We start from the raw sequence: 25,134 nt of genomic DNA, 5'->3' as shown, positions 1-25,134 counted from the left end.
TAACAGAATCGTACCAAAGTTAATTTCCTTTTTCCGACAATTGTACTATCCTTATGTAGGATGTTAATATTGGGGAAGCTAGGTGAGGGATATTTGGAAACTGTGTACTATTTTTGCAACTTTCCTGTAAGTCTAAAATTAGTTCAAAATAGAAAGTTTAAAAATACTATAGTTTGCAGAGAAAACTTAATTGAAAATGTTCACGGTTTCAAATTTAGTAATCATAAGTTGCAACTTGGAGGAATATTGCACAATTTTTTTGTGGAAAAAAAAAAACAAAACACCAAAGCACTAAGTTCATATTGAAAAAAGAAATGAAGTCTTATTTTGATTTGCCTACCCTTTATATCTGGGCTGTTTTTGACCAATAAAATGTAGCAACATGATCTTCTACAATAGCCTTGCAACTTCCACACTCTGCCCCTGGAGAGAGAGAGGCCCAAACTGTCGAGCCATTCCAGTCAACACAGTCAAGGCCCCAGACATGTGAGTAAGATCCTGGAATCAGCTGGTCCCCAGCCAAACCATCAACTGACTGCAAACATATGAGTAAACTTTGTAAACACCACGTGAAGATAAACTATTGAGTTTGAGCCCTGCCCATATTGTCCACCCACAGAATTGTGAGCAAATAGTTGTTGTTTTAAGCCACTAAGTTTTAGGGTGATTTTTTTTTTCAGCAGAAATGGATAATTAATACAGGTTCATGGAAGAGAGATTAATTTCAACTCAGATGATAAGGAAAAATATTATTTGCAAAGTGACTTTTCAGCTTAGACTTGAAGGATTTAGTAATGTAGAGATTGGGGACAAAAGACTTTCCAAATGAGAAATAGGGTAAGTACCTCAAGACAGGAGAGTATGGGAAGTTTTTATAAAGGACAGCAATCCAATATGGCTGGAGCATACAGAGCCAAGGAGGCCCCATGATTCATACACAACAGTCATAGAAATAGAGGTCACTGGCAATTTCCACCACCAGAGATCTTATATTTCATAAGGTAAGCTGATTTTCAGTGAGACATTTCCAAAGCTATGTTACTACAAAATGAAAGGCACAGGTGTCCCATTTCTCTGTCCTTAAATGTCCTTAGACGTCACAAATGAGAATTTATGATTCACAGCTCTAATGCCAAAGGGGAAACTTGTCTGATACCTAGATAAACCAGGAGGAGAATTTTACTCAGTAACCTTGGGGTTTGGATGAGGCTCAAGTTTAAGCACAGAAGAATATGTTTGCATATCTGAGAGTCCTGGGCAATTGTCTGGGCTATCCTACCAAGACAGAAAATTGATTTTAGACTCTTCATTTAATCAGGCTATGTAGACAGGAAGGAGCCTTGGTCACGCAAGGGGTAAAGCACTTGGCTGTTAACCAAAAAATCAGCAGTTTGAACCTCCACCCCCCTCCCCTCTACTCTCTGGGAGAAAGATGTGGCAGTCTACTTCTGTAAAGATGTACAGCCTTGTAAACTCTACGGTTCAGTTCTACTCTGTCCTGCAGAGTTGCTATGAGTCAGAATTGACTTGGTGGCAATGGGAGATGTAGATAAGAAATGGGTTCTAAATCTTTAGAAGTGGGAGTATGAGATGTGGCTTTTGTTTCCACTTAAATTGAATGTTATTCTGTAACAACTCAGGAAAACAGTGAGGAAGGACAAAACAAGTATGATGACAGTATAGAATTTAAGAACACATGGGCTTCAAAATATCAGGTTGACTTGGGTTTATATATATCCTGGATTATCCAATTGTTAGATGTGTGGTCTTAGACAAGTCACAAAGTTTCATTGAACTTGTTTTTCATTTGGAAATTGGAGGCAATAATACCTACTTATAGGGATTTTTTGAAGATTTTTTGAAGTAAAATCACATGTAAAGGGGATAACCCAGTGCCTATCCTAAATAAATATCTAATATGTGATAGCTTACTAAATTGGAGTGGTGGCGCAGTGGCTAAGAGCTCAGCTGCTAACCAAAAGGTCAGCAGTTCGAATCCACCAGCTACTCCTTGGAAACCCCATGGGGCAGTTCTACTCTGTCCTATAGGGTTACTGTGAGTTGGAATTGACTCGATGGCAACAGGTTTGGTTGGTTTTTTGGTTACTAAATTGCTATTATCCTAGAATATAAAATTGACCCATCTGTTTCCAAAGCTTGATTTTTTTGTATGTGAAAACTGGATAAAACTTAAATTTTTTCAGAGGTCCTGATCATGTTTCTCAAGACAAACAAATTAGATTTGCTGGCTGTGTGCAGTTTCTAGATGCTCCCAATATCTGTAAGTCCTGGTGCTTCATATGTTTAATAAGGTGACATATTTTCTTCTAGGAAGAGATATTTAGTATATCAAGTATCATTTCTTCATTTGGAAGAGTGGACAGCAATTGCAATAGCTGGTCCTCAATGGACCATGCCTCTCGATGTTCACACTGCTATGCATTTGGACTCTGGGCTGACCCTGTAACTCACTTTAACTAATGCAATGGTACAGAAATGACACTGTGCCAATCCTGGACTAAGCTTTAAGAAAGCCTGGAAATGTCTGCTTTTGTAAATTTGGGAGTTTGCCATTTAAGAAGTCTAACTACCCTGCTGGGAATATTACATGGAGAAGCCACATGACAAGAGAGCAGACCTGAGACTATATGGAGTGAGGTTTCTCCTGAGGTTGAGTTTATCCTTGGAGAGAAAGACAATTTAGAGCATTCTGTTCTTTGAAGGTGTAGTTGTTGATGCGCTGTTGTTCTAAGGCAGTGCTCTGTTTTCTCACAGCAGTGTCTCTTGCATGTCCCTGAAGCAGGAATCTGTGCCTTTAGCAGTGATTTGGTGAGAAGAGCATTAGTCACTGGCAGTACATGTCATGATATCATATGTCATATGCCACAGTGTAGGTTACCTGAATAATTTTCTAGTATTGTTACTGGGATGTGTGTGTTTGTATGTGTGTGTATGTGTGATAGCGGGGGGACCCAGAAACAACAGCTGAAAATTAGGGCATTTTATTCCAAATGTTGGCAGTAAGAGGTGAGCTGTCAGCTTCAGAGAATATGCTAGGAAAAAAGGGGGCTTCCAGGGTCAAGGAAACCCTGGTGGCATAGTGGTTAAGTGCTACAGCTGCTAACCAAAAGGTCGGCAGTTCAAATCCAAGAGGTGCTCCTTGGAAACTCTATAGGGCAGTTCTACTCTGTCCTATAGGGTCGCTATGAGTCCGAATCGACTTGATGGCAACAAGTTTTTTTGGTTTCCAGGGTCAATGATACACGAATCCACACAGGAAAGGAAAAATGAGGAAATAGTCACGTGGCTGTAATGCAGGGATTAGCACTCCAGTCTTCTGAGTGAGGTCAAGATGGGTCCCAGGGGTACTAGAACTTACTCCTTACAATAAAAATAAAACAGAATGCTTAGGAAAAAGTTCTACAGTGCTGTGCTCTGAGGAGAAAGTCAAGTCCTGGGATGCTGAGTTAGAGGGGTGTGCTGGTGGAGGCCAGTGATCTAGCTGTGCGGGGAGAGCTGGAGAGTTGAAGCTAGATTTGAATGGATCTGTGAAAGATCACATACTGGTCAGAATAGACATGGAAATAAAGTCCTAAACCTTCTAAGTGTAGCAGTGCTGTGAGCTTCTGAACACTTGCCCAATTACAAGGAAGCTTAAAATGAGAAGTGCGTTGGTAGGGGTGGAGACATTGAAGGTGCACAATAAGCTGGAGAGAGCATGGCCTTTGACAGCAGACAGAGCCATGTTTTAAGTCTGGCCATGTCACCACTAGCTCTGTGGCCTTGGGCAAGTTACTTGTATCAGTTAGGGTCACACTTGCCTGCCTGGAGTAGGCACCTTGGTAAAAGGGTGTCTCAGTTTCCTGGTGCTGCTGTAGCAGAAATACCACAGTGAGTAGCTTTAAACTTTATTTCCTCAGAGTTTAGGAGGCTAAAAGTTCAAATTCAGAGTCCTGGCTCTCAGGTAAGGCTCTTTCTATTGGTTCTGGAGGAAGATACTTGTTTCAGCTTCCCTGATCCTGGTATTTCTGGATTCTGTGGAGAACCTCACATGGCGTCTGTTTTCCCCAGTTAGTGCTTGCTTGTCTCTGTGCCTAATCTGCCCTTTTTATATTTCAAAAGTGATTAAGTTTAAGACACACCCCACTGTGATATGATTCCATTAACATAACAAAGAAAATCCTATTTCCAAATGGGGTTGCATCCACAGGTACAGGGGTTAGGATTCTAACATATTTTTCGGGGGACACAATCCATAACAAAGAAACAAAACAAGAAATCCCTAACTTGATAAGCCAGGGCTGGTTCAGCTGCTTGTTGGCTCCTTGCAGCTTTTTCCTTTGCAATCCTTAACATGTGGCTTTTGATCTCATGACCTAAAGATGGTTGTTCCACTTCCAGGCATCACGCAAAATCATCTCCTTGTGAAGCTTTTTTTTTTTCCATGTTAGGAGAATAGAAGGCTTCCCCAGCAACTTCTACCTATATCTCGTGATTTCATTTTATGCAGATATTACTTCATTTCACACACACAACCACCTCTAACTACCAGAGATTTGGGGAAAGGTGAGTATCTCCGAGTGCATTGTCAGTCCAAATTCTGTTAGTACACGTTATGGATTGAATTGTGCCCCCCAAAATACGTGTTGGAATCCTAATCCTTATACCTGTGGATGTGATCCATTTGGGAAGAGTTTTCTTTATTATGTTAATGAGGCCCTCCCCAGTGTAAGGTGCATCCTGAACCTAATCACTTCTCCTTCTGAATTATAAAAGGAACAGATTAGACACAAGAGCAAGCACAAGGGGGGAACAGATGCCACCTGAAGACTGAGACAATGACCAACAGAGAGAAAGCCTTCGCCGACAGAGAGAAAGCCTTCCCCCAGAGCCGGTGCCCAGAATTCAGACTTCTAGCCACCTAGGTTTTGAGAAAATAAATTGTTCTTTAAAGCCACCCACTTGTGGTATTTCTGTTGCAGCAGTAATAGGTAACTAAGACAGGAAGAAGGAAGAATGGATAAGTGACTAGCAATGGATACCACATTCATTTGTTCATACTATTTCAAATGGAGATAGCAAGACCTCCATGGCAGAAAGATACAAGATATAGGTTACACACCCTCTGGGATGTAAACACCATGAGAATTCTTGTCTGCTTTGTTACTGTTGTATCACTAGCACCTCAGACAGTGTCTTCAACAAGTGTTTACTGGATGAGTGAAATGAATGATAGATAAATGCCCAGTACAATGACTGGCACAAAGAGGGAACTCAGGAAATTTTTGTTTCTGTTTTTGTTGTTGCTTCAGAGTCAGTCTTGTGATTTTTGCCAGTTTTGTTTCAGAGGCTTCTAGGTAGTATAGAGCAACTAGCTATAACAGAGGCACACATTCTCAACCAAATGTGTGGGATAAATGGAGAATCATGGGTCGCTCTAAGAACAGGGGTGTCATCGTGTTAGTAGCCTTCGGTAGGGAAATGTTATTGTATTTTTTCATGATCCAGCCAGAAGAAAAACCTTAACTTTCAACTTTCAGAGGGCCAATGTTATCTCAATGTGCCACTTGTCATAAAAATTCCCACCTGGTGTTAAAATATCCAGGTAGTCAATGAGATCTATGAAGCAATCATGAGTATCATTAAAGTAGATAAAGAGATAGACAGCTGTCCTTGAGCTGACTCTGATTCATGGTGACCTTATGCACAACAGAACAAAATGTTGCCCAGTCCTGCATCATCCTCACTATCACCAGTATGTTCGAGTCCATTGTTTCAGCTAGTATGTCAATCCATCTCATTGAGGGTCACCCTTGCCCTTGCTGGAAACATGATGTCCTCCTCCAGTGACTGATCCCTCCTGATGACATCTCCAAAGCAAGCAAGTCAGACAGTGTTTTGTTATGATCCATAAGGTTTTCGTTGGCTAATGTTCTGAGGTTGATCACCAGGCCTTTATTCCTTGTCTTAGTCTGGAAGCTCTATGGAAACCTGTCCACCATGGTTGACCCTACTGATATTTGAAATACTGGTGGCATAGCTTTCAGCATGCTAACAACCACAAACCATCACAGTACAGCAACCTGACAGATGAGCAGGGAGGAAGATCATCAAAGTAAACAGCTATATTTGTGAATATTACAGCTGGACTTATACATAATTAACATAACGTAACGTAACGTAACGTAACAACATAACATAACAAACATAACATAACATAACAAAACATAACATAACATAACAAAACATAACATAACATAACATAACAACATAACATAACATAACATAACATAACATAACATAACATAACATAACATAACATAACATAACATAACATAACATAACATAACATAACATAACATAACATAACATAACATAACATAACATAACTGCCTCATTTGTTCAGACAAAAAAGTGAGAGTCTGATTTGCCCAAAATTATGCCACTAACTCTGTACAGAGTCAGGAATGGATCTTAGCTCTTCCAATGACAGGCCAGAGCTCTTTCTACTCCATTACACTATCTCCGCCTCTTACTAATGCACCCCAGTTTGTTTTTGCCCAGCTGCCACACCACCTTTCACTGCCAGATGTGCTGGGTGGGGCGCTGCCTCAGCTGCAGAATGGCCTCAACTTTCAAAGACTTCACCCAATATATGAGACTCTCTGGCACCGGACACAGCCATGGTCATTGGACAGGATCCTACACGCCACTCTGACTGTCTCTTCATGTTTCAGCTACATCGCTGTTACCAAGTCAGCAAGGACCTGAGAATTGTCAGAGCCAATGCATACATTTTTCTGAACTTATCTTACTCTAGTGCTTCTTTATATATATATATATATATTTTTTTTATCAAAGTACTCCTGGTATCAGCTGAGAAATAGCACAAGCCCCAGGAGATGTGGAGTTATGTCCTGAAGCTGCAGCCACAGGCATGAAATAACTTAGAAGTCTCATTTTATTTTAAGAACTCTTGTAAATTTTCCATTCTGTACTTTTATGTGGAAACAATGTTTCTTTCTTCAAATTACTTAATAAAATTGGTGCTCAAGAAACATGCCTGTTTTAATCCCTGAGCTGCATATACTGCCTGGCACCTGTATTTGGTTGGAATTTCAAAACCCTAACCAGGTCACCTTGGTGTCCTTAACCCAGTTCATTTTATCCCAAGGCTAGGTAGGAACTAAATGAGACTAAAGGCAAAGATTAGTGGCTTCTATAAGCACCATTTACTCTTCCAATTTCTTCTTTCTCATTTCCTCTCCTCACAATACCCTCCCCTGGAGAATAGAAAGGGCCTAGGAAAGAAGGGAGGACGTGTAGTAAAGATCTGGCATTTTAGTCTGGCCTGGTGGCATAGTGGTTAAGAGCTACGGCTGCTAACCCTAAGGTCGGCAGTTCGAATCCACCAGGCACTCCTTGGAAACCCTATGGGGCAGTTCTACTCTGTAATATTGGGTCACCGTGAGTCAGAATTGACTCAGTGGCAACAGGTTTGGTGTTTTTTTTTTTCCAAACTGCTGCCTTTTTTAATCCTGGTGGCTGGGCTCTCATCGAAAGAGGATAAGCAGATCTTGGGGAACACTCCTTAGAACTACTAATAAAAGCTGCCAGTAAAGCTCTTTCATATTGAGGTGGCACCCCAAACCTTTATTTGCTCAGTTGTATGTGTCTCTCAGGGAAGTGACAACCAGAAGCTCATATTATCTAACTCAGATTTCAGACCTTTTATCCAGGGAGTGGAGTCCCTGGGAGCCACAAGCAGTTAACAAGTTTGCCTGCTAACTGAAAGGCTGGAGGTTCAAGCCCACCCAGAAGCACTTCAGAAGCAGAAGAAAATTCTGGAGATCTGCTTCCAAAAAATCAGCCATTGAAAACCCTGTTGAGCACAGTTCTACTCTGACACACATGGGGTTGCCATGAGTTGGAATCAATTCCAAGGCTATTGGTTTTTGGTATCCAGGGAGTAGACCACATCTACCCTCTGTCCTTGGAGTCATCCAGCTCCTTTCTCTGCATTCTGAATACTCTGTTTTGACAAACAAGTTTTACTTAGAACCACAGATAACTTTCTTTGGGCTATATCTCAGGCCATGATTGTTGCTTATGTTTTAACTAAAATTCTCTGTTAACATCATCTTAGTTGATTTTTAGAGTTCAACTTATTACGTATTTTTTCTTGCTAATACAAGTAACTTTCTGCTTTAAACTCTTCATGAGTAGGAGTTCATGTAATATTTTCACAGAATTTTGAATGAAGTTTTATGATAATGAAAGGTGGTTGAAGGGGGGAACTTCAACTAGTCAAAATTTCTCCCAAAACATTTTCCTACTGAGAAAAAAGAAAATCATAGTATGTTGAATAGAATTAAGTCAGCTGGAAGAAACAGGAAACAAAACCAAAACATTAGTGGCTTAAATAAGATTGATGCTCATTTCTCTATAGTGTAAAAGTTCGAAGGTATGAATTCTAGAGCTGTAGGGCAGCTCCCTTCGGAAGTCTTCTGGGAGGCAAGCTCTTTGCAGCGCTCTGCTCCACTCTCCAAGGGGTGGCACCCAGGCTTCAGGTAACAGAGTGGAGGAAAGGATGAAGTAGAAGGGGTAAAGGGTGAACTAGCTGCCTCTTAAGGAATGTTCCTGGGTGTTGTCATGGAACACATTTACGTATATTCCATTAACAGACTTTAATTGCACGGTGCCATCCACTGCAAGGGAGGCTGGGAAATTTAGTTTATTTTGGGCAGCAAAAAATTCTATTGTTATAGAAAAAGGGAGTAATGATACTGGGGGACAACTAGCAGGCTCTGTCCCTCACAAACTTACTCAATCTCTTTGCAGCGTTTTTTACCATTTTGTATTTTATCCTTAAAGCCTTCCTTGGCTTTGCAGAAACCAGTTCTAGAGTCCTTCTCTTCTCTCTGGCTATGGTTTCTCAGACTTCTTTGCAGACTCCTTTTCTTCCAGGCTTTTCTCAATATTAGCATTCTCCAGCATTTGTCCTAGGGCCCTTTTCTCTTCTCACACTGTGGACTTTCTTGCATGATCAAATCAAATTATTGGCTTCTACAACTTGAGTTTTGCAAACCTGTATCTCTCTCTTAGATCTTTTCTTACCTTGACTTTCAGACTTACATATCTATTCCTTATACAACTTCACCATTTGAATATCCTATAGATGATTCAAACTCAACATATCTAAAATTAAGCACATCATCTTGCCACCTAAACTCTCTTTTTATCTTATCACCACAGTCTACCTTCATGGTCACTGAAGCCAGAACACTGGGATTCACCTGAATTATCCTTCCTCTTCACCTCTCAGGAGTCCCTGCATGGTGCAAATGATTAAGCACTCAACTACTAGCTGAAAGGTTGGCGGTTTGAATCCACTCAGAAATGCCTCAGAGAAAAGTGTTGGCGATCTGCTTCTGAAAGGTCACAGCCTTGAAAACCTTATGGAGCAGCCCTGCTTTGCACACACAGGGTCGCCAGGAGGTGGAAGCAACCTGACTGTAACCGGAAACAACAACAACTTCATTCTCATATACAGTCAATGTCTATTTTCTTCCTCTTTTTGATCCTTTCTGCTTTGCCTGAGTAGTTATAGCTATCAGCTATCGAGCATTTACAACATGTCAGCTACTGATATAATTATTACATATTTTAGCTCATTTAATCCTTGTAACAACTCTACTATTATTATTATCTCCATTTTTCAGATGAGGAAATTAAGAAACCAAGAAGTAAAGTACCTCTCCAAATGTCAGACAGCTAGTAAGTGGTAAAATAGAATTTTTACCTAGGCAGTTGACTCTTACACACTGTCTTTTAACCACTATGCCTTATTATTTTAGACCTCATTATTTCTTGCATAGCTGAATGAATAATTTCTTTTAGAAGAATCAGCACAAAGCTGGTTCCTATGAGGCAAAGGTTAAAATGTCCCAAATGCGCAGCTTTTCCAAACTGCTGTACCACTCCATCATCTCTAACATCAACTACTCCCCCTTCCCTTAGTACTCTCACTCCCATCTTTGGGTTCTGTAATTCACTGCAACGTCTCAAAGAACCCACAAACCATCAAGGAAATGGCTCACATGGTTGTAGAGGCTGACAAAACCCAAATCTGTGTGTCAGGTGTCAGGCTGGAGTCTTCTCCTGACTCACGTGGTTGTAGGGGCTGATAAACCCAAACTGGCAGGTAAGACATCAGGCTGCTGTCTCAGAAGGCTGTGAAAGCTGGCGAATCAGATCAGATCATAGGTTGCTGGCTCAAGTTCAAAGAACCAGATGTCAGATGATAAGTCGGATGCAGGATCTAGAGCAAGAGAGAGAGCTTTATCAGAGGATGTAGACCATACCCTCAAGGAAACTCCTTTTATTTGAGCAAGGCAGTGCAAGGGTGTGACTTGAATAAGGGTGGTGACTTGAGTCATACCCTCTAGTAAGGCAGTGACTCAGGATACATCCCATCCTAGTTCTGCTTTATTAACATAACAGGCAACTCACTCCCAAATAGGACCATAATCACAAGCATAGATGCTAGGATTTACAACACATCACAGAATGGAAGATAATTATATCAGATCACAAAAAGGAGAACAATTACATCAGATCACAAAATGGAGGATGATTATGTAACTGCCAAATCACAATATTATATAACTGCCTAAACACTGAAATTGATTTGTAACCTTAACCATCACAGGTTCTATACACCTTATGTACATTAGCAGCAAGTGGTCCAATCTCCTTGGTGGGCCATAAGTACCTTATTTGCATAGTCCCACCCAATCAGTGTGTGGGAGTCACAAAGACTATTGCTAGAAGGGCCATATTAAGTAAATCACTGCACCACAGAGGCCTTTTAATTGATTTCTCCAGTCTTACTAACCTCTCCCCACAAACTCCATCTTTCATATGACCATCAAGGTAATCTTTCTAAAATACAATCTAATCATGTTAGTCTGACTAAAATCCACCAATGCTTTTCTACCACCTTCATGCTAAAGTTCAAACTGCTTAATGATACACAAGGTTCTTCATGATCTGGCTCCTGGCTACCTCTATAGCTTCTTCTGAAACTTCCTCAGAGACACTGTACCATTCAGCCAAGACCACTTGCAGTTTCTGAACACACCTTATTCCCTCATATCTCCTTGCTTTTGTATTTGCTCATAGCTCTTATTTCAAGGGAAGGCTATTATGGGAATAGCTCAAAGGTCCCCAAAGGCAGAACAGGTGCCCCTCTGCACTTTATAGCTCTATTACTGTAGTTTTCCCATAGTATGGTAAATGGGAGTTTCCTCTTCTTGTTCCTCTGAGGGAGGTGTTGATTCTTTGTGTCTGCAGTTCCTATCAAAGTGCTTGGTAATAATAATCACTCAATTAATTGTTGCCAAATAAGGATGAAGAAAAGAAAACAACTACTTCACTCCCTTTTAAGTTATTTTCCTAAATAAGGCCTGGGACTGGGAGATCTTTTGTACATCATTGATTTCACTGGTTTACTTACTTGGAAGGGAAATTCATTTTGGATCCTAGTCAGAATAATAAAGAAGCCATGTCATTTGGTATGGCAAATCTCGGTGAAGGACATGAGGGTCTGGAAGTAAAGAAGTGGTCAATAAGAGGAATATAAATATATTTACATTAGCGAAGGGAACAATTTACAACATAGGACTAATGATAAAAAAAAAAAATGATACCAGGGCATAAAATGTGTTTAGTATTTTTGGTTATATGAGTTATTTTTAGAGGAGACAAATAACTAAGGAAATTAAAAGGGTACATTACTTTTTTTCCTTTTCATGGTCAGTTTTTTTTTGGGGGGGGGAAGTCAAAGCAGAAATTCTTGTATTGTAACATTTGTAAAGAAAAGCACATGATAGTTATATTTATTTTATAGGATTCTGATGCCTTTGTGGCAGGCAGCCAAAAGTGAAATTACCTTCACTGGTTTTGGCTCAGTCCCTTCTCCACTCCTAATCATTCCTTCAGACCCATAGACATTAGACAGAGCAGTTGTCCTTCACCACTAAAGAAATGCAGCCAAGAGTTATGTTACCATGGAAACGGAATCACTTTTTGCTGCAAGACACATTGCTTGTCTGTGCTATTATGAAGCAGAATACATTGGTAGGGCTGGGAGGGGCCTCCAATATTCTGCCCACAGGTATTGTACTTGACCTTTGGGTGAATAAATGACTTTCAGTTAGAGTACTTAAATATCTTTTAACTTTAATAATTATTATTAGAGCTCCAAAAGAATTTTACTTGGAAAAAAGTAAAAAATGTGATGGTGCTATTAGGGAGAAAGTGATACATATTTTTCAAATTAGACCACTCCTGTTAAAGAAAATACAAGGGAAATTGCAATTAATGGTTTCATTGTGTCTAACAATACTTCTTTATCTTTTTTGCTTGTTTTTACTTTCTGATTTGATCATATTGTGGATTTATGAGATTGTCCTTTGTTCGTGTCTACTGTTAGCATCTTTGTTGTAGACATACATATTTGCAACTTCATCTTGTCCTTGGGCGTGTGATTCAAATCACCTGCTCCTGACTTTCCCAATGAACCTCCCTCTAAGCCTGTAGCCAACTATCACTTAAGCCTGGCTTTGCCATCTTCTGTCAGGACCTTGGAAAAATCATTTACTATCTCAAACTCAGATTTGTCCTTGTCCTTACTATGGATAAAATAACCTCTTATCTTCTCATGAGTATAGGGAGTTATGCAGTTAATATGTGTAAACATGTTGACAATACTAAGGGCATGGCTATTTCTATAGGAAGAATGGTTTATTCCTGTTATTAAAATAATAGATCCTGATCACTGCAAATCAATTTAGCTATTCCAATCAGCTCAGCCCCTAAATATTTATTAATCTGAAATTTGTAAGGCTTTTGAGAGCAGATCCTGGCACATATTTCTTCTGTGTCTTTCAAATCATCTAACATGGTGCTGGGTTGAATAAAAAATACAATGGTCGCTGAGTTGACTCTGACTTTTGGCGACCCCATGAGTTCAGAGTAAAACTGCCCTGTGACTGGTTTTTTAGAAGTAGATCTTCAGGCCTTTTTTCCTGAGGTTAGGTAGTAGATGCTTAGTACATATTTTTAAATGATGGTGTGGGTGATTAAATCAAACTATTGTCTCATATCTACTTGATCCATCAGTTATAGATCTAATTTTTTTTATGATACCAAAAAGGATTCATTAGCTGTCTGGATATAATTAGTCCAAGGTGTTTTATGAACAGTCATAAACTTGGTTCATGGTATTATCCAATTGATTTTTCACAGGAATAATAGCCCTATTCTTTTTATTATCACATCTAAGGAAATATTTTATTTCTGTAAGCACTGTTCCTTGAAATGTTAGTGGACTAAATATTGAAAATTAACTTACCAAACGCCTGGAATTTCACTTCCCATAAAAAAAAATAAATTAACATTAAATACTACATTTGAATGTGTATACTATACTCTGAACTTTACACACACTACCTCTTTTCAATTTTATAATGATCCTATGAAGTTAGGTCTATTATTGTTCTTATTGTTCGTAATAGGAACACTAATAGGAAAGAGTTCCCAAGTCACAAAATTAATCTGCAGCACAGCCTGATTCAAACTCCTACAAACTAAGTCTGAAGTGTGTGAGCTTAACCACACTCCTGCACACTAACCAAGCAGATAAAATCAACTTAGAGCAAACAAACATTCTTTTGCCATCTATTCCCATTAAGCTCTTTATATTTCCATTTATAAAAGGAAGGAAAGAAGAGAAAGGCAAAGCGAGGGAGAAGGGAGAACGGAAGAGAGGGAAGGGGAGAGAGAGACAGAGACAGAGAGAGAAAAAGAAAAAAACAAACAAGAGAGAAAGAGGGAGACAGAGAGGGAACAAGAAGGAAGGGAAGGAGGAAGGAAGAGAGAGGAAGGAGGGAGGAAAACAAAAAAATCACTCAAAAATCTTTCACCCCTCCTAAATAAAGCAAGACCCAACCAACTTTTTAACACTAGTCAACATTGTTGAATAACAAACAGGTGAGGGGCCAGATTGGTCTGAGTTGATGTCATTTTGCTTTTGTTTTACATTTATCAGGAGAAGTATTCTTGCAGATTAAAAGCCCATTGGAAGATATTTATAAAATCTACTGCTATCATCATGATGAAGCCCACAGTATACTGGAGTCCTATGAAAAGGAAGAAGAGCTGAAGCAACATTTGAGCCAGTGTATCCAGTCCTTAAAGTAAGGCCTTTTCAAATGATGATTTTCATCCACTCTCAGTTGCCTAGCAGGGAACATTTTAAGTGGATGTAGATGAAAGATCTCACATAAATCCTATGATTTATGAGGCTTCCAGGGAGCTCTGCTTTGCATTTCCTTTATGAAAAGCTGACATGCCAGAAGGCCTGATTGACTTTTTTTTTTCTCTCCCCACCAGGATGACTAAAAATTGCATGGGAGAAGATTCAGGGCTCCATAGAGATAGGAAAATTCAATATCGAAAATTGAAATGTGGAAGCAAAGTGTCTTCTTAAAGTTGTTACTACTTGCCTGCTCCCATAAAATAGTTCAAGGAATATGCCTGACAACACATGGCTCTGTGACCACTGAAGCACGTGGGTCAGTAAAGTTAGGGGAATGTCCTAGGACTCTGAATAGCCCTCCTCTATCCCCTGACTCACTGGAGTAGAGGGATGGGAGAACAGGGGGTGGAGAAGACAAGTTAGGCCCTGCCTAATGGTGTTGTTTGAAGTTAGTTTCAGGACTATTCTTGTCTCCTTTCCTTACCACTGAAACTTTGGAAAGGGGGAGGGGGCTATTATATAATATACATGTTTTTCCTACAAGAAATATTATTCACTATAATAATCTGAAAAAATAGGAAGGTATGAATAAGATATGTTTTAAAATCCTTATTTTTCTACCATCTTTTAATAACTGCAGTTTGCATTTTTTTCTGTTCTTATTTATATGCATAAATATGGGTATGTGTTTGGTATATTACTGTATATAAAGTTTTCTACCACATGAACCAAAATTACGACTCTATTTCACATCTTACCTAATGGTCCTCTTATAGTCTTTCCTGTCTAAGGATTATCTCAGCGTGGAAAGATCTCGATTAGGCCAGAAATTTACCAACCAGAGAGAGCTGTTGGTAAATTTGACTCTTTAGCACACCTCTCTTATATACAGCATTGTAGGGGGGAGCAGAAATGGGGTCCTAATGTGGGCAAGAGTCCCTGGGTGGCGCAAAAGGTTAAGTGTTCGACTACTAGCTGAAAGGTTGGTGGCTCAGACCCACCCAGAGGCACCTCGGAGGCGAGGCCTGGTGATCTGCTTCTGAAAGGTCACAATCTTAAAAGCCGTAGATCTGATCTACTCGGCACACATGAGGTTGCCATAAGTCAAAACTGACTCCAGCCAACTAACAACGACAACAATGTGGACAAGAGGATTGTGGCTGAATTAAAGTGAAATCAAGAGAGAGACTAACTAGGACTATTATGGAGGATGCCTTTCTAGGTCAGAACTGAGTTTGAAAGTAGCTTGAAACTGGGTCTGAATAATTAAAAAACAAGTAATGTAATTAATTTAGTGCCTTCTTATTGGACATTGAATTATTGCAGTTCTCTAACCACTTTTCTTGCCAATAGAAAAGACTATATTCATTAAAGTCACTGATTGCAAGCATTTATTTAGAACCTATGCCAAGCATAGTTCTAGGTGCTGATGAGAAGAAGAAAAAAAAAAAAAAGATATAGGCCCACCTGTAAGAAGCTAAATATATAATGAGATTACTCTTAAAGATAATATGTGATGAGTAGCTCCAGTTAATTATTTCTCCACTATTTTTGATTTAGTTCAGTGTTAGTAAACCAATTCAGAGAAAAAATAGAATTTGAAGTAGGATCCATCTTAATAAAATCACGTGTTAGGAGCCAAGCTCCCTACATACAGGTTCATTTTTCCTAGGGAAAAATACGGTCTTCTCCTGGGTGTGAGTGAATTTTTTGCCTTTCTTACCTTATACAACTGCCAAAACCTGATTCAAAATTAATGTCTACCTAGGACCATTTTCCTTTTTCAGTTTCTAGAAATAAAAGAAGAAAATCTCATAATGAGATGAACAGATAGCATGATTAGCACCTTAGTTCATCAACCCAACTTCAAGTCTGGGATAGGAGGTTCTCATGGGGAGAGGATGAAGACAATCTGCTTTGGGTTTGTGCTCCTAACTGCTGACTACAAATGGACCTGTCAGTTCAGGGAGGACAAACACTAGTTTATTTGCCATGAAGTTTTTGACTCTTAAGAGAAGGAAATAGGCCTTGCCAGAATATTCCACTAGGCAGTATAGCTCAGTATTATGCCCCTAAAAAGCAGCTAAAGCCAGAGGTGATTTTTGAGACCACGTGAAGTCCCAATTACCAAAAATTACATTCAGACCCAGTGGCTTGTTTGCTCTTTTTCCAGAAGCCTGGAGTTATCTCCCTGGAGATGCCCTAAATCTTGGGTATTCAGAGCCATTCTGATTTCAGGAAATAATTTCAGGCACTGGAAGGAGATAAGGTTTAGAAAGCACAAAATCCAATGGAAGTAAGATTGGCAGAGATATTTCTTAAGGGAAAGTAAAATAAAAGCAGTTAGAGACATTTTCCAAAAAGTTACCTTTCTATGAAAATAAAGTTAATGATGAATTGTATTCGTCTGCCTGAAGGCTGAGAGAAGTAGAATTATTGACATTACTATAACACTGACCTCAATTGAGCCAATCTTTAAATTCTGAGAAACAGGTTTTCAAACAGGTTTATAGGCCAAAGAGAGTCTGGAACACCCTAAGGGCTTGGTTTCCTTTGCCAAGTAATCAGTTAAAGCTATTACTGTCCTCTGCCTTTTCCTTGTGGCTAAATAACGGGAGCTCAAATGCACAGTTGCCAATTTATAATGAATATTAGGTGTGGCCTCCATTTTCTACCCTGCGAGGGGATAGTGAAACAACTTGGTTTGAAGCAATATTCACCAGAGAAGTGACTTCATGCTTCAGAGGCTAAAGTGGATTTTAAAGCAACTTAGGTTGCATTTTAACCAAAATTAAAATGTTTATTGAGGGTCTAATAAATATTTACTAAGAGTATGAGATATATATGCATAGTTTTTGCCTCCCAGTAACATAAAATCTAGTTGGGTAGATAAATAAAACCATCTGGAACGCTTAATAACAATACAAGAGTTAATCTAAATAACACACCATAAGCTGTCACGGTGCATTTCAAGACTAATTTCCAAAAGGGTGGAAGAGATATTTCCTGACTCTGTAATGGACTTAGACTCATAACCTTTGGCTATTATTTGAAGCCCATTATCTTTCAAAAGATAAAATAATATTTATATCCAGAAACTAATTTTGCATCACTTTGCAACATTAGGGCAATAATTTACTACAAAAAGTTTGTACAGTGTTTCTGGCTGTGTAGTTCCCTGAATCTGATTAACCAGAGAAGTATGTATATTCAAAGTACAGATTCCTATGCTATGCCTGAGATGAAAAAAAAAAAAAGACACCTGGGGGTTCGATCCAGGAATCTACATTTTTAACAAGTACCCTCAGGTGCTTTTTTGATGCCTACTCAAGTTTTTTTTTTTTTTTACTCAAGTTAGAACTATGTTAGAGAGAGAAACCAGGCCCACAGTATTCACTCCCTGCTTTCCCTGAAGTAGAATGGGCTTTTTTTCATGAATGTAGATACTGTCCAAGCAGTAATTTCAGGGTTTGGAGAGCCTAAGAAAGAAAAGTCTAAAGCTATCCAGAAACACACCACCACATCTTTGGCCTATAAATTGGAAAGCTTTTTATTTATTTATTCAACAAGAGGTATTTACAGAATCTCATTCCATTGCCGTCAAGTGGGTGCAGACTCATAGTGACCCTATAGGACAGAGTAGAACTGCCCCATAGGGTTTCAAAGGAGCCGCTGGTGGATTCAAACGGCCAACTTTTTTGTTAGCAGCCAAGTTCTTAAACACTACATCATCAGGGCTCCAGAAAAAGAATCTCATTAGTGATCCTTAAAGTTCTGTGAAATACTGTCTTAATCCTGTCACTAAATTTATGAAAGTTACTTGCTAAAAATCCAGTTACTTAGTCTCTTTGGGGTTATTTAACTTTCCCAATCTCTTTGAGGAAAGTGAAAAATGGAATGTCTGTAAATCAAGTGTAGCTACAGTTAGAATTGCCGCTCTGTTGCCCCTTTGTCTGTCTTTCCAGATATAAACACCTCCAAAGTCTCTTCTGCATTTCAGAGGCCCTAGAAATCGATTTATTTTGTAATAGAAAAAGAATGAAGGGGCTTTTCTAAGTTTTTTTTTGGGGGGGGGGGAATGGAAGATGTATTTCTAGCTTCATATCTAGTTGTTATAAATATATTTATACTTTTCTTCTTACTAACCAAAGTCACCATCCTCAGGACGTAAACTTTAACTTCTAGTCATCCAGGCACCCTTCAGGTGCTCACGTTGCTGCTCTAACATCTCCATCCAGTAAGGAAGCTAAAAGCTCATGCAATGCAAAATCTAAAGGAATAGACTTCAATTTGTCTACGCTGTTTTATAATTCTTCATATTCTAATGGATTGGTCCAAGTAAAAATTAAAATCACCTTTAAAATCCTTTCTGTTCCTTGTCACGTGGCATCACGTTTGAACGAAGGCATATAATCTTTAAGAAGCAGCCACATAAAAACTTTTGTTGTCAGTTGAATTATAATGAGCCATTAGAAGTGTGGTAGAAGGCGTATTAAGTTACTTTACCATGCGGCAGTTCCACTGTGTCTTATAGGGTCACCATGAGTCGAAATTGACTTGACGGCAAGGGATTTGGTTTGGTTTGGTTTATATCCCGTAAGAGGGCAAGTGGACACAATTTAACTTCCTTCTTCATGAATTGTTCTTGGCTGGGGTTAAGTCCTGGAAGGTTTTAGCCCAAAAGGGAGATTTAAAATTAAGAGCACTAAAAGGACATGTTATAATGTAGTGCCACTACTCCACATATTGTGGTTTTCCCTATTGGAAAATCTTCCAGGTTCCTTTTTATAACATAGCATACTTATATTAAATGTGATTATGCTCTGTTACATGTTATAATATTTAGGCTTAACTTGGTTGAAATAAATGAAATAGAAAAAGGACGACTTTTTATGTTTTTCTTAGGAGTTAAAAGAATAATCTTTTCTTTCAACTTTTAAGTATGTGTCTTGGTTCCTGAATGATTACATTTTTCACCTGTTTGTTTCCACAGAAAATCGCATTTTTATTTTTAGTCACCTTCTCCCCAGAATTGCCTGATCTATGACCCACAGAGTATAGGACAAATGAAATGCTTCCAAAGGAATGGAAATGTCCTTTTCCAAAGAATGTGAGCTTAAACAAAATGAATGGAAGGAACAATTGGGCAAGGGTTGGTGGTAAAGTCTCCATTGCTGTAGAAGAGCTTGTCAACAACAATTCATAATTGCCTAAAACTTTGGGAGCTGCTGATTGAAAAAAAATTCTGTGGTCGAGTCTCATCAAGGAGGTCTTGGACTCAGCAACACCTGCTTATTTCAAGATGTCTAGAAATCCATTCATATAACATGTCTGAAGATTGAGGAAACAATGTGGTTCACAGATATATATATCACTGTTTTCCACATTTATGGAGTATTGGCATTAATAAAATAAAACATAAAATCCATTGAAATATTTGAAGTTCAGTATAGGTATTTATCATCAAAAAACAATTTTTTTTTCTTGACCACTGAATGCTGAAAGACCATCATCAGCTATTATGATGGGATGGAGACACAGAATTTTTGATATGAAAACATTCATTGTATTCCAAAAGGTTGGGAACCAGGTACCCAGGTGATAATAAGGTCATAACCAAAAACAAACACACGGAAAAAAAAAAAAAAGTTGCCATCAAGTGACTGCATGTATGTCAGATCCCATGTGCTCCACAGGGTTTTCAGTGGCTGATTTTTTGTAAGTAAATAACCAAGCCTTTCTTCTGAGGTGCCTCTGGGTAGACTTAAACCTCCAATCTTTCAGTTAGTGGTCAAGCATGTCAACAATTTGCACCACCTAGGGACTTATTATTTTATTTCTCTATAGTCATATGAGGTTTTTAGAGAATAATTTCTGTCCTCTTTGTACTTTAAATTTAACTTGGATTCTTAACACTTTTAAAAAAATTGCTAATTAATTAAGTCAGCAAATACTTTTTGACTGTGCCAGTCACTTTTTCCAGCACTGGGGATATAGCAGTGAGTGAACAAAGCAAGCATGAATCCTTGCCCTTGTGGAGGGAGGAGGTAGATAATAAACTAAATAAGCAAGATATATTAGAAAGTGACCAGCGCAATAGGGAGATATAAAGCAGGCAATGACGATGAGTACAGGGGAAACAGGGTACAATTTTTTAAACAGGTGATCAGGGAAGGCTTCAATAGGAGGGGACGCTGGAGGTAAGACCTGAACGAGATAAGGGAGGAAAGCATAGAGGTATCTAGAGGAAGATGGATTCAGGCAGAAGGAACAGCAAGTGCAAAGGCCTAGAGGCATGAGCATGCCAGGTGTTAGAAACAGCAAGGAAGTCTGTGTGGTGGTCACAGATTCAGAGTGTAAGTGAGTAACAGGAAATGAAGTAGGGAGGAAATGGGGGAGCAGTAGATCACATAGTGCCTTGCCTGGGATGGACTTTAAGTTTTATTTGAGCGAAATGGGAGCCACACAAGCTAGCAATGCCTATTGAAGGTTTTAGCAACAATTACTTTATTCAACAGATGAATTGCTTATAATCTGCGTAACACTGTATACAGAGATATTATAGGGCAGTTGATAATAGTTTTCTGCAAGTCAATTAAGCATTTCCTTTGTCATCTTCATTTCTCCTATTGTTATGTCTAAGAGATGCTTTTTTTATAATGTAAACAAAAATTTAATTTCAATTCATTTCCAACTTACCAAAGTTTACTAACAATAAACTGAATGAACAGTTTTTAAATTTATATAAAGCATGAAATATACTAAAATAAAATTTTAGGGACATGATTATAAAATAATCAGGTCGAGTCTGAAAGAATATTCAAGAAAATTACTTATCACTTTACACAATAAATTTGTAAAAGTTTTATAATGTTTGCATATTATCCCAAATATGTGAATTTACATGAATTCACTTTTTTCCCCCTTTTCTTACAGGAAAATATACATGGAAGAGTAAGTATTTTCTACTTTAATAATAGCAATCATATAAGAATCGTGGGGAAAACCTGCTACAAATTCTTGTCCAAATCAGAATTTTTTAATTTTTACAACTATTTATATTTTATTAAATAAGATTGCAAAGGCATTTACTCCAGATATCACTGGTGCATCAAATGTCAATGTTAGTTTACAATCTGTCTGAGATGATCTTACGTAGTAAGTATACTTTCTTGAATGTTTTTAGAAGATCTTGGGGTATATCTTACTTAACTCACAAGTTTGCAGGTGCTAGAAACTCTCCCGGACAAGCTCATCATACATATGTTTAGGAATCTTAATGTGTCCAAAAACATATTTTCCTAAGAATGACATTTGTCTTAAAACTACACATTCATGTCGTAATGTTTTTGAAGATTTTATAGATTAATGCACAAAAGGAAATCTTTCTTATTACAGTAGAATACCAGATTTCTTCCAATTTGGACTTGTATGATTTATGGAGAAAAAATACACATATATTGCATGGAAATAAAATTTTAAAATGAAATAGTTGGTCACTAGGACAATATAGAAACTATCTTATGGAAATCATACACACACACACTTTAGAAGTTACCTACTTTTCTCAAAGAGAAACATGTCCAATCTGACTAGTAGTGAAAGGATGACGTTGCCTTAAATACAAACTCCAATTTACTAGGACTTCAAAAAGCACTGTGTGGCTGAGCATGGTCAGCAATTATCTAAGGTCCTGAATTCCTAGTCTGTGTATTTGCTTATGAGTGTGTATTTTAAACTCCTGAGAATTTACATCAAGAAATACAAAATTTACAAAATAAAAATTATGTTAATTTAAACCATAAATTTCTGTCATTAATACTTTGGCACAGAGCAACTATGAGGTCAGAATTCCAGAAATGAGGTGGAGGAATCAAGCATCTAACGTGAGACCTTTACACCAATCAGGCATCTAACGTGAAGACCTTTATACCTCAACTAAGCTGAGAAGTTGGCTTTTGACACACCAAACAGGCACCCAGTTCTGTCATCGTTTAAGTCTTTGTTTTTTCGAAGGGAAAAAAATCCTATAGTATAAACAGATATGAGTCAATTTGTTTAATGCACTTCCAATTCCGAGATCATGTGAATTTAAAGAGGTGCATGATAGAAGAGTGACTGTAACTCTTGCATTTTGGTTTCTTCTTACAGCAGGGCCTTCTGGCTTCTCGTCACTGGTAATTAATAGGAGAGGGTGTCTCATTATATGAAGGTGTGTCCCTGTTACTGTGCCTATGACTGGAGATTCACATAGCTTATTGGCTAGAGAACTTCATATGCTATAAACTCTGCTTAGGTTTTTATTCCTAAAGCTTTGATCTTTATAGCCAGAAGGAAAATAATAATAAAAATAAATAAATAAAAGCAAAGTGAAAAAAAGTGAGATTCAGAAGAGAATGAGAGATTTTTCTTTGTACAATTAGCATGCACAGACTCCTCTACATGGAACACTTACAACAGACAGTACATTGTATTGAAATACTCACTTTAAAAAATTTTACTAGCTTTAATGGTAATCCTGCCGTCTGGGAGCTGGCAAGGCTGTATATGCCCCTTCTAGCCTGTTCTATACATCAGGACTGCAAAAGAGGAAGTGGGATCACAGCATGTGGCTGGATGAACATCAAAGCTACATTTGCAATGAGTTATTTTCTGTCCTGTTTCTTTTCTCTCGCTTGGGTCAGGAGGCACATATGCTGCTACATAAAAGGGCAAAAGGCAATGTCAAGTGCAATGTAATTAATTGTAGCTAAGGCCTAAGGCCAGCAGTGTTGCAGCCAAAAGTGCATTTGAAAGATGTGGGTTTTTAAATGTCTTCCCCTAAATTCCTTACCTATTGTTATTATCTTTAATAATCTACATTTAAAAAAAATACAGAGAAAGGCAGAGCTATTTATAATTCCTGAAATGTTTACTTTGATTTATAATCTTATGCAAACATCAAAGACAGTATTAAAGTGACAAGAATCATAGAATTACCCACTTAAGAGTCCCCAAGAAAGCATCTGATACAAGTCGCATGTTCCAAAGCAAGAAAAAGATGCCTATTCTAAATTTATCTATCTCCAGAAATGCAGTGTTTTGTTATCCTTGTGTTTTTACTCCTCCTCCACCCCCCCAACCCCCCACCCCCAACCCCATGTATTCTCTTGTCTGGCTAGCTATCTTCAAGCCTTGGGTCTTAGGGTTTCTATTAGTTTCAACGTGTAGTAGTGAAGTTCTTTTTGCTTTTTCTAAGATTTGTATTTTTAAAATTATTAGAGACAGATGCAGAATATAGAGAATCAAAATGAGGACAGTAAAGACAATTGGTACTAAAGTTCCAGAGTTAAACTCTGTAGCATTGTAGCTAGTCCCTGATCAAACCGCTGAGTTTTTTCTTCACCACACGCATATCGACTACAATAGGAACACTGTATGTCTCCTGTATGGCAACTAGCTACCTCATGCATAACAAATCATGGACATCTTTTCATGTCAATAAATATAAATGTATATTGTTTTACAATTAGGTAATATTCTATCATACATACATTATATGTCATAATTTGAGGAGCCCTGGTGGTGCAACCATTAAGCGCTCAGCTGCCAACCAAAAGGTTGGCAGCTGAAACACACTCAGCAGCTCCATGGGAGAAAGGCTTGGCAATCTGCTCCCGTAAAGCTTACAGCCAAGAAAACCCTATGAAGTAGTTCTACTCTGTCACATGGAGTCGCTATGAGTCGAAAATGGACTTGACAGCACCTAACAACAACGTGTCATAATTTAGTTTACCAACCCCTTACTGACAGTGGAATTTTGTCTTATAAACATCGATGTTATGTGTTCATTCTTATACATGATCTCTGTACAATAATCTAATTATTTTCTTAGGATGAACTTTTCAAAGTGGATTTTTTTAAAAAAGGTCTTTTGATACTTTTTGTCAGAAATTTCAGAAAAGTTAAACTAATTTACACTCCTGCTGCCCATGTGTGAATTTTCCATTTATCTACCACTTGCCAGTTTTTTTTTTTTTTGCCAGTAGTTGATACAATGAATATTTGTATCTGTAAAATCTGTGCCAATATAATAGACCAGAAATGGTATCTTATTGTTAAAATTTGCATTATTCATTATCTTGAGCATTTTTATATATTTTTAGCCATTTATATTTCTTCTCTAATGAATTATCTTTTTAAGCGATTACTTTTTTTGAGATTGTCATCTTTTTTCTACTAGATCTATAATGGCTTTTTAGTTACCAAGTATATTAACCCTTTGTTTTATATGCTAGAAATAATTTTTCCAGCTTATCATTTGACTTTTAACATTGCTTGTAGCTGCTTCTGGTTTTGTTTTTATCTGTACAGTTTTAATTTTCTATGTAGCCAAACCCGTCTGTCTTTTCCTTTTTGATTCTGCTTTTGGTATAGGACTTTAGACAGGATGAGTCTGAGGCAAGAGATATGAGTCTGCTCTTCCCTTGGTTTGACTTTCTCACCTACTAGTAGATCGTTTTCACCTATAATTTTTTGTTTGTAATAACTTTAAATTTTTTCTTGTAGCATTTATTGCCCTTTTTTCCACTTATAAAACCAATATAATTTCACTGTATTTATAATAAAAAATATTGAAAATCATAGCGACCCTATAGGACAGTGTAGAACTGCCCCTATAGGGTTTCCAAGGCAGTAAACCGTTATAGAAGTAGACTGCCACATCTTTGCCCTGAGGAGTGGCTGGTGGGTTCAAACTGCTGACCTTTCAGTTAGCAGCTGAGCACTTAATCACTGTGCCACCAGGGCTCCTTAGAAGAAAAGCAAAATCA

At 38.1% G+C, this 25,134-nt stretch overlaps 1 protein-coding gene across 2 annotated transcripts in view; it reads left to right on the top strand.

Annotated features, from left to right (window-relative positions):
• The window catches only part of ARHGEF38 (Rho guanine nucleotide exchange factor 38), a 158,612-nt gene that overhangs the window by 82,319 nt on the left and 51,159 nt on the right, over positions 1 to 25,134 (top strand). The window contains exons 4-5 of one of the 2 annotated variants that reach the window (XM_049885574.1): positions 14,114 to 14,261; positions 21,260 to 21,277. In XM_049885574.1, the coding sequence (XP_049741531.1) occupies positions 14,114 to 14,261; positions 21,260 to 21,277 (166 nt within the window). The remainder of the gene's footprint in view (positions 1 to 14,113; positions 14,262 to 21,259; positions 21,278 to 25,134) is intronic. The other variant, XM_049885575.1, reaches the window with a different exon arrangement.

This window comes from Elephas maximus, chromosome 5 (genome assembly GCF_024166365.1).
Source record: "Elephas maximus indicus isolate mEleMax1 chromosome 5, mEleMax1 primary haplotype, whole genome shotgun sequence".
In the NCBI taxonomy this organism is placed as follows: domain Eukaryota; kingdom Metazoa; phylum Chordata; class Mammalia; order Proboscidea; family Elephantidae; genus Elephas; species Elephas maximus.
This window is presented reverse-complemented; position numbering and strand designations above follow the sequence as displayed.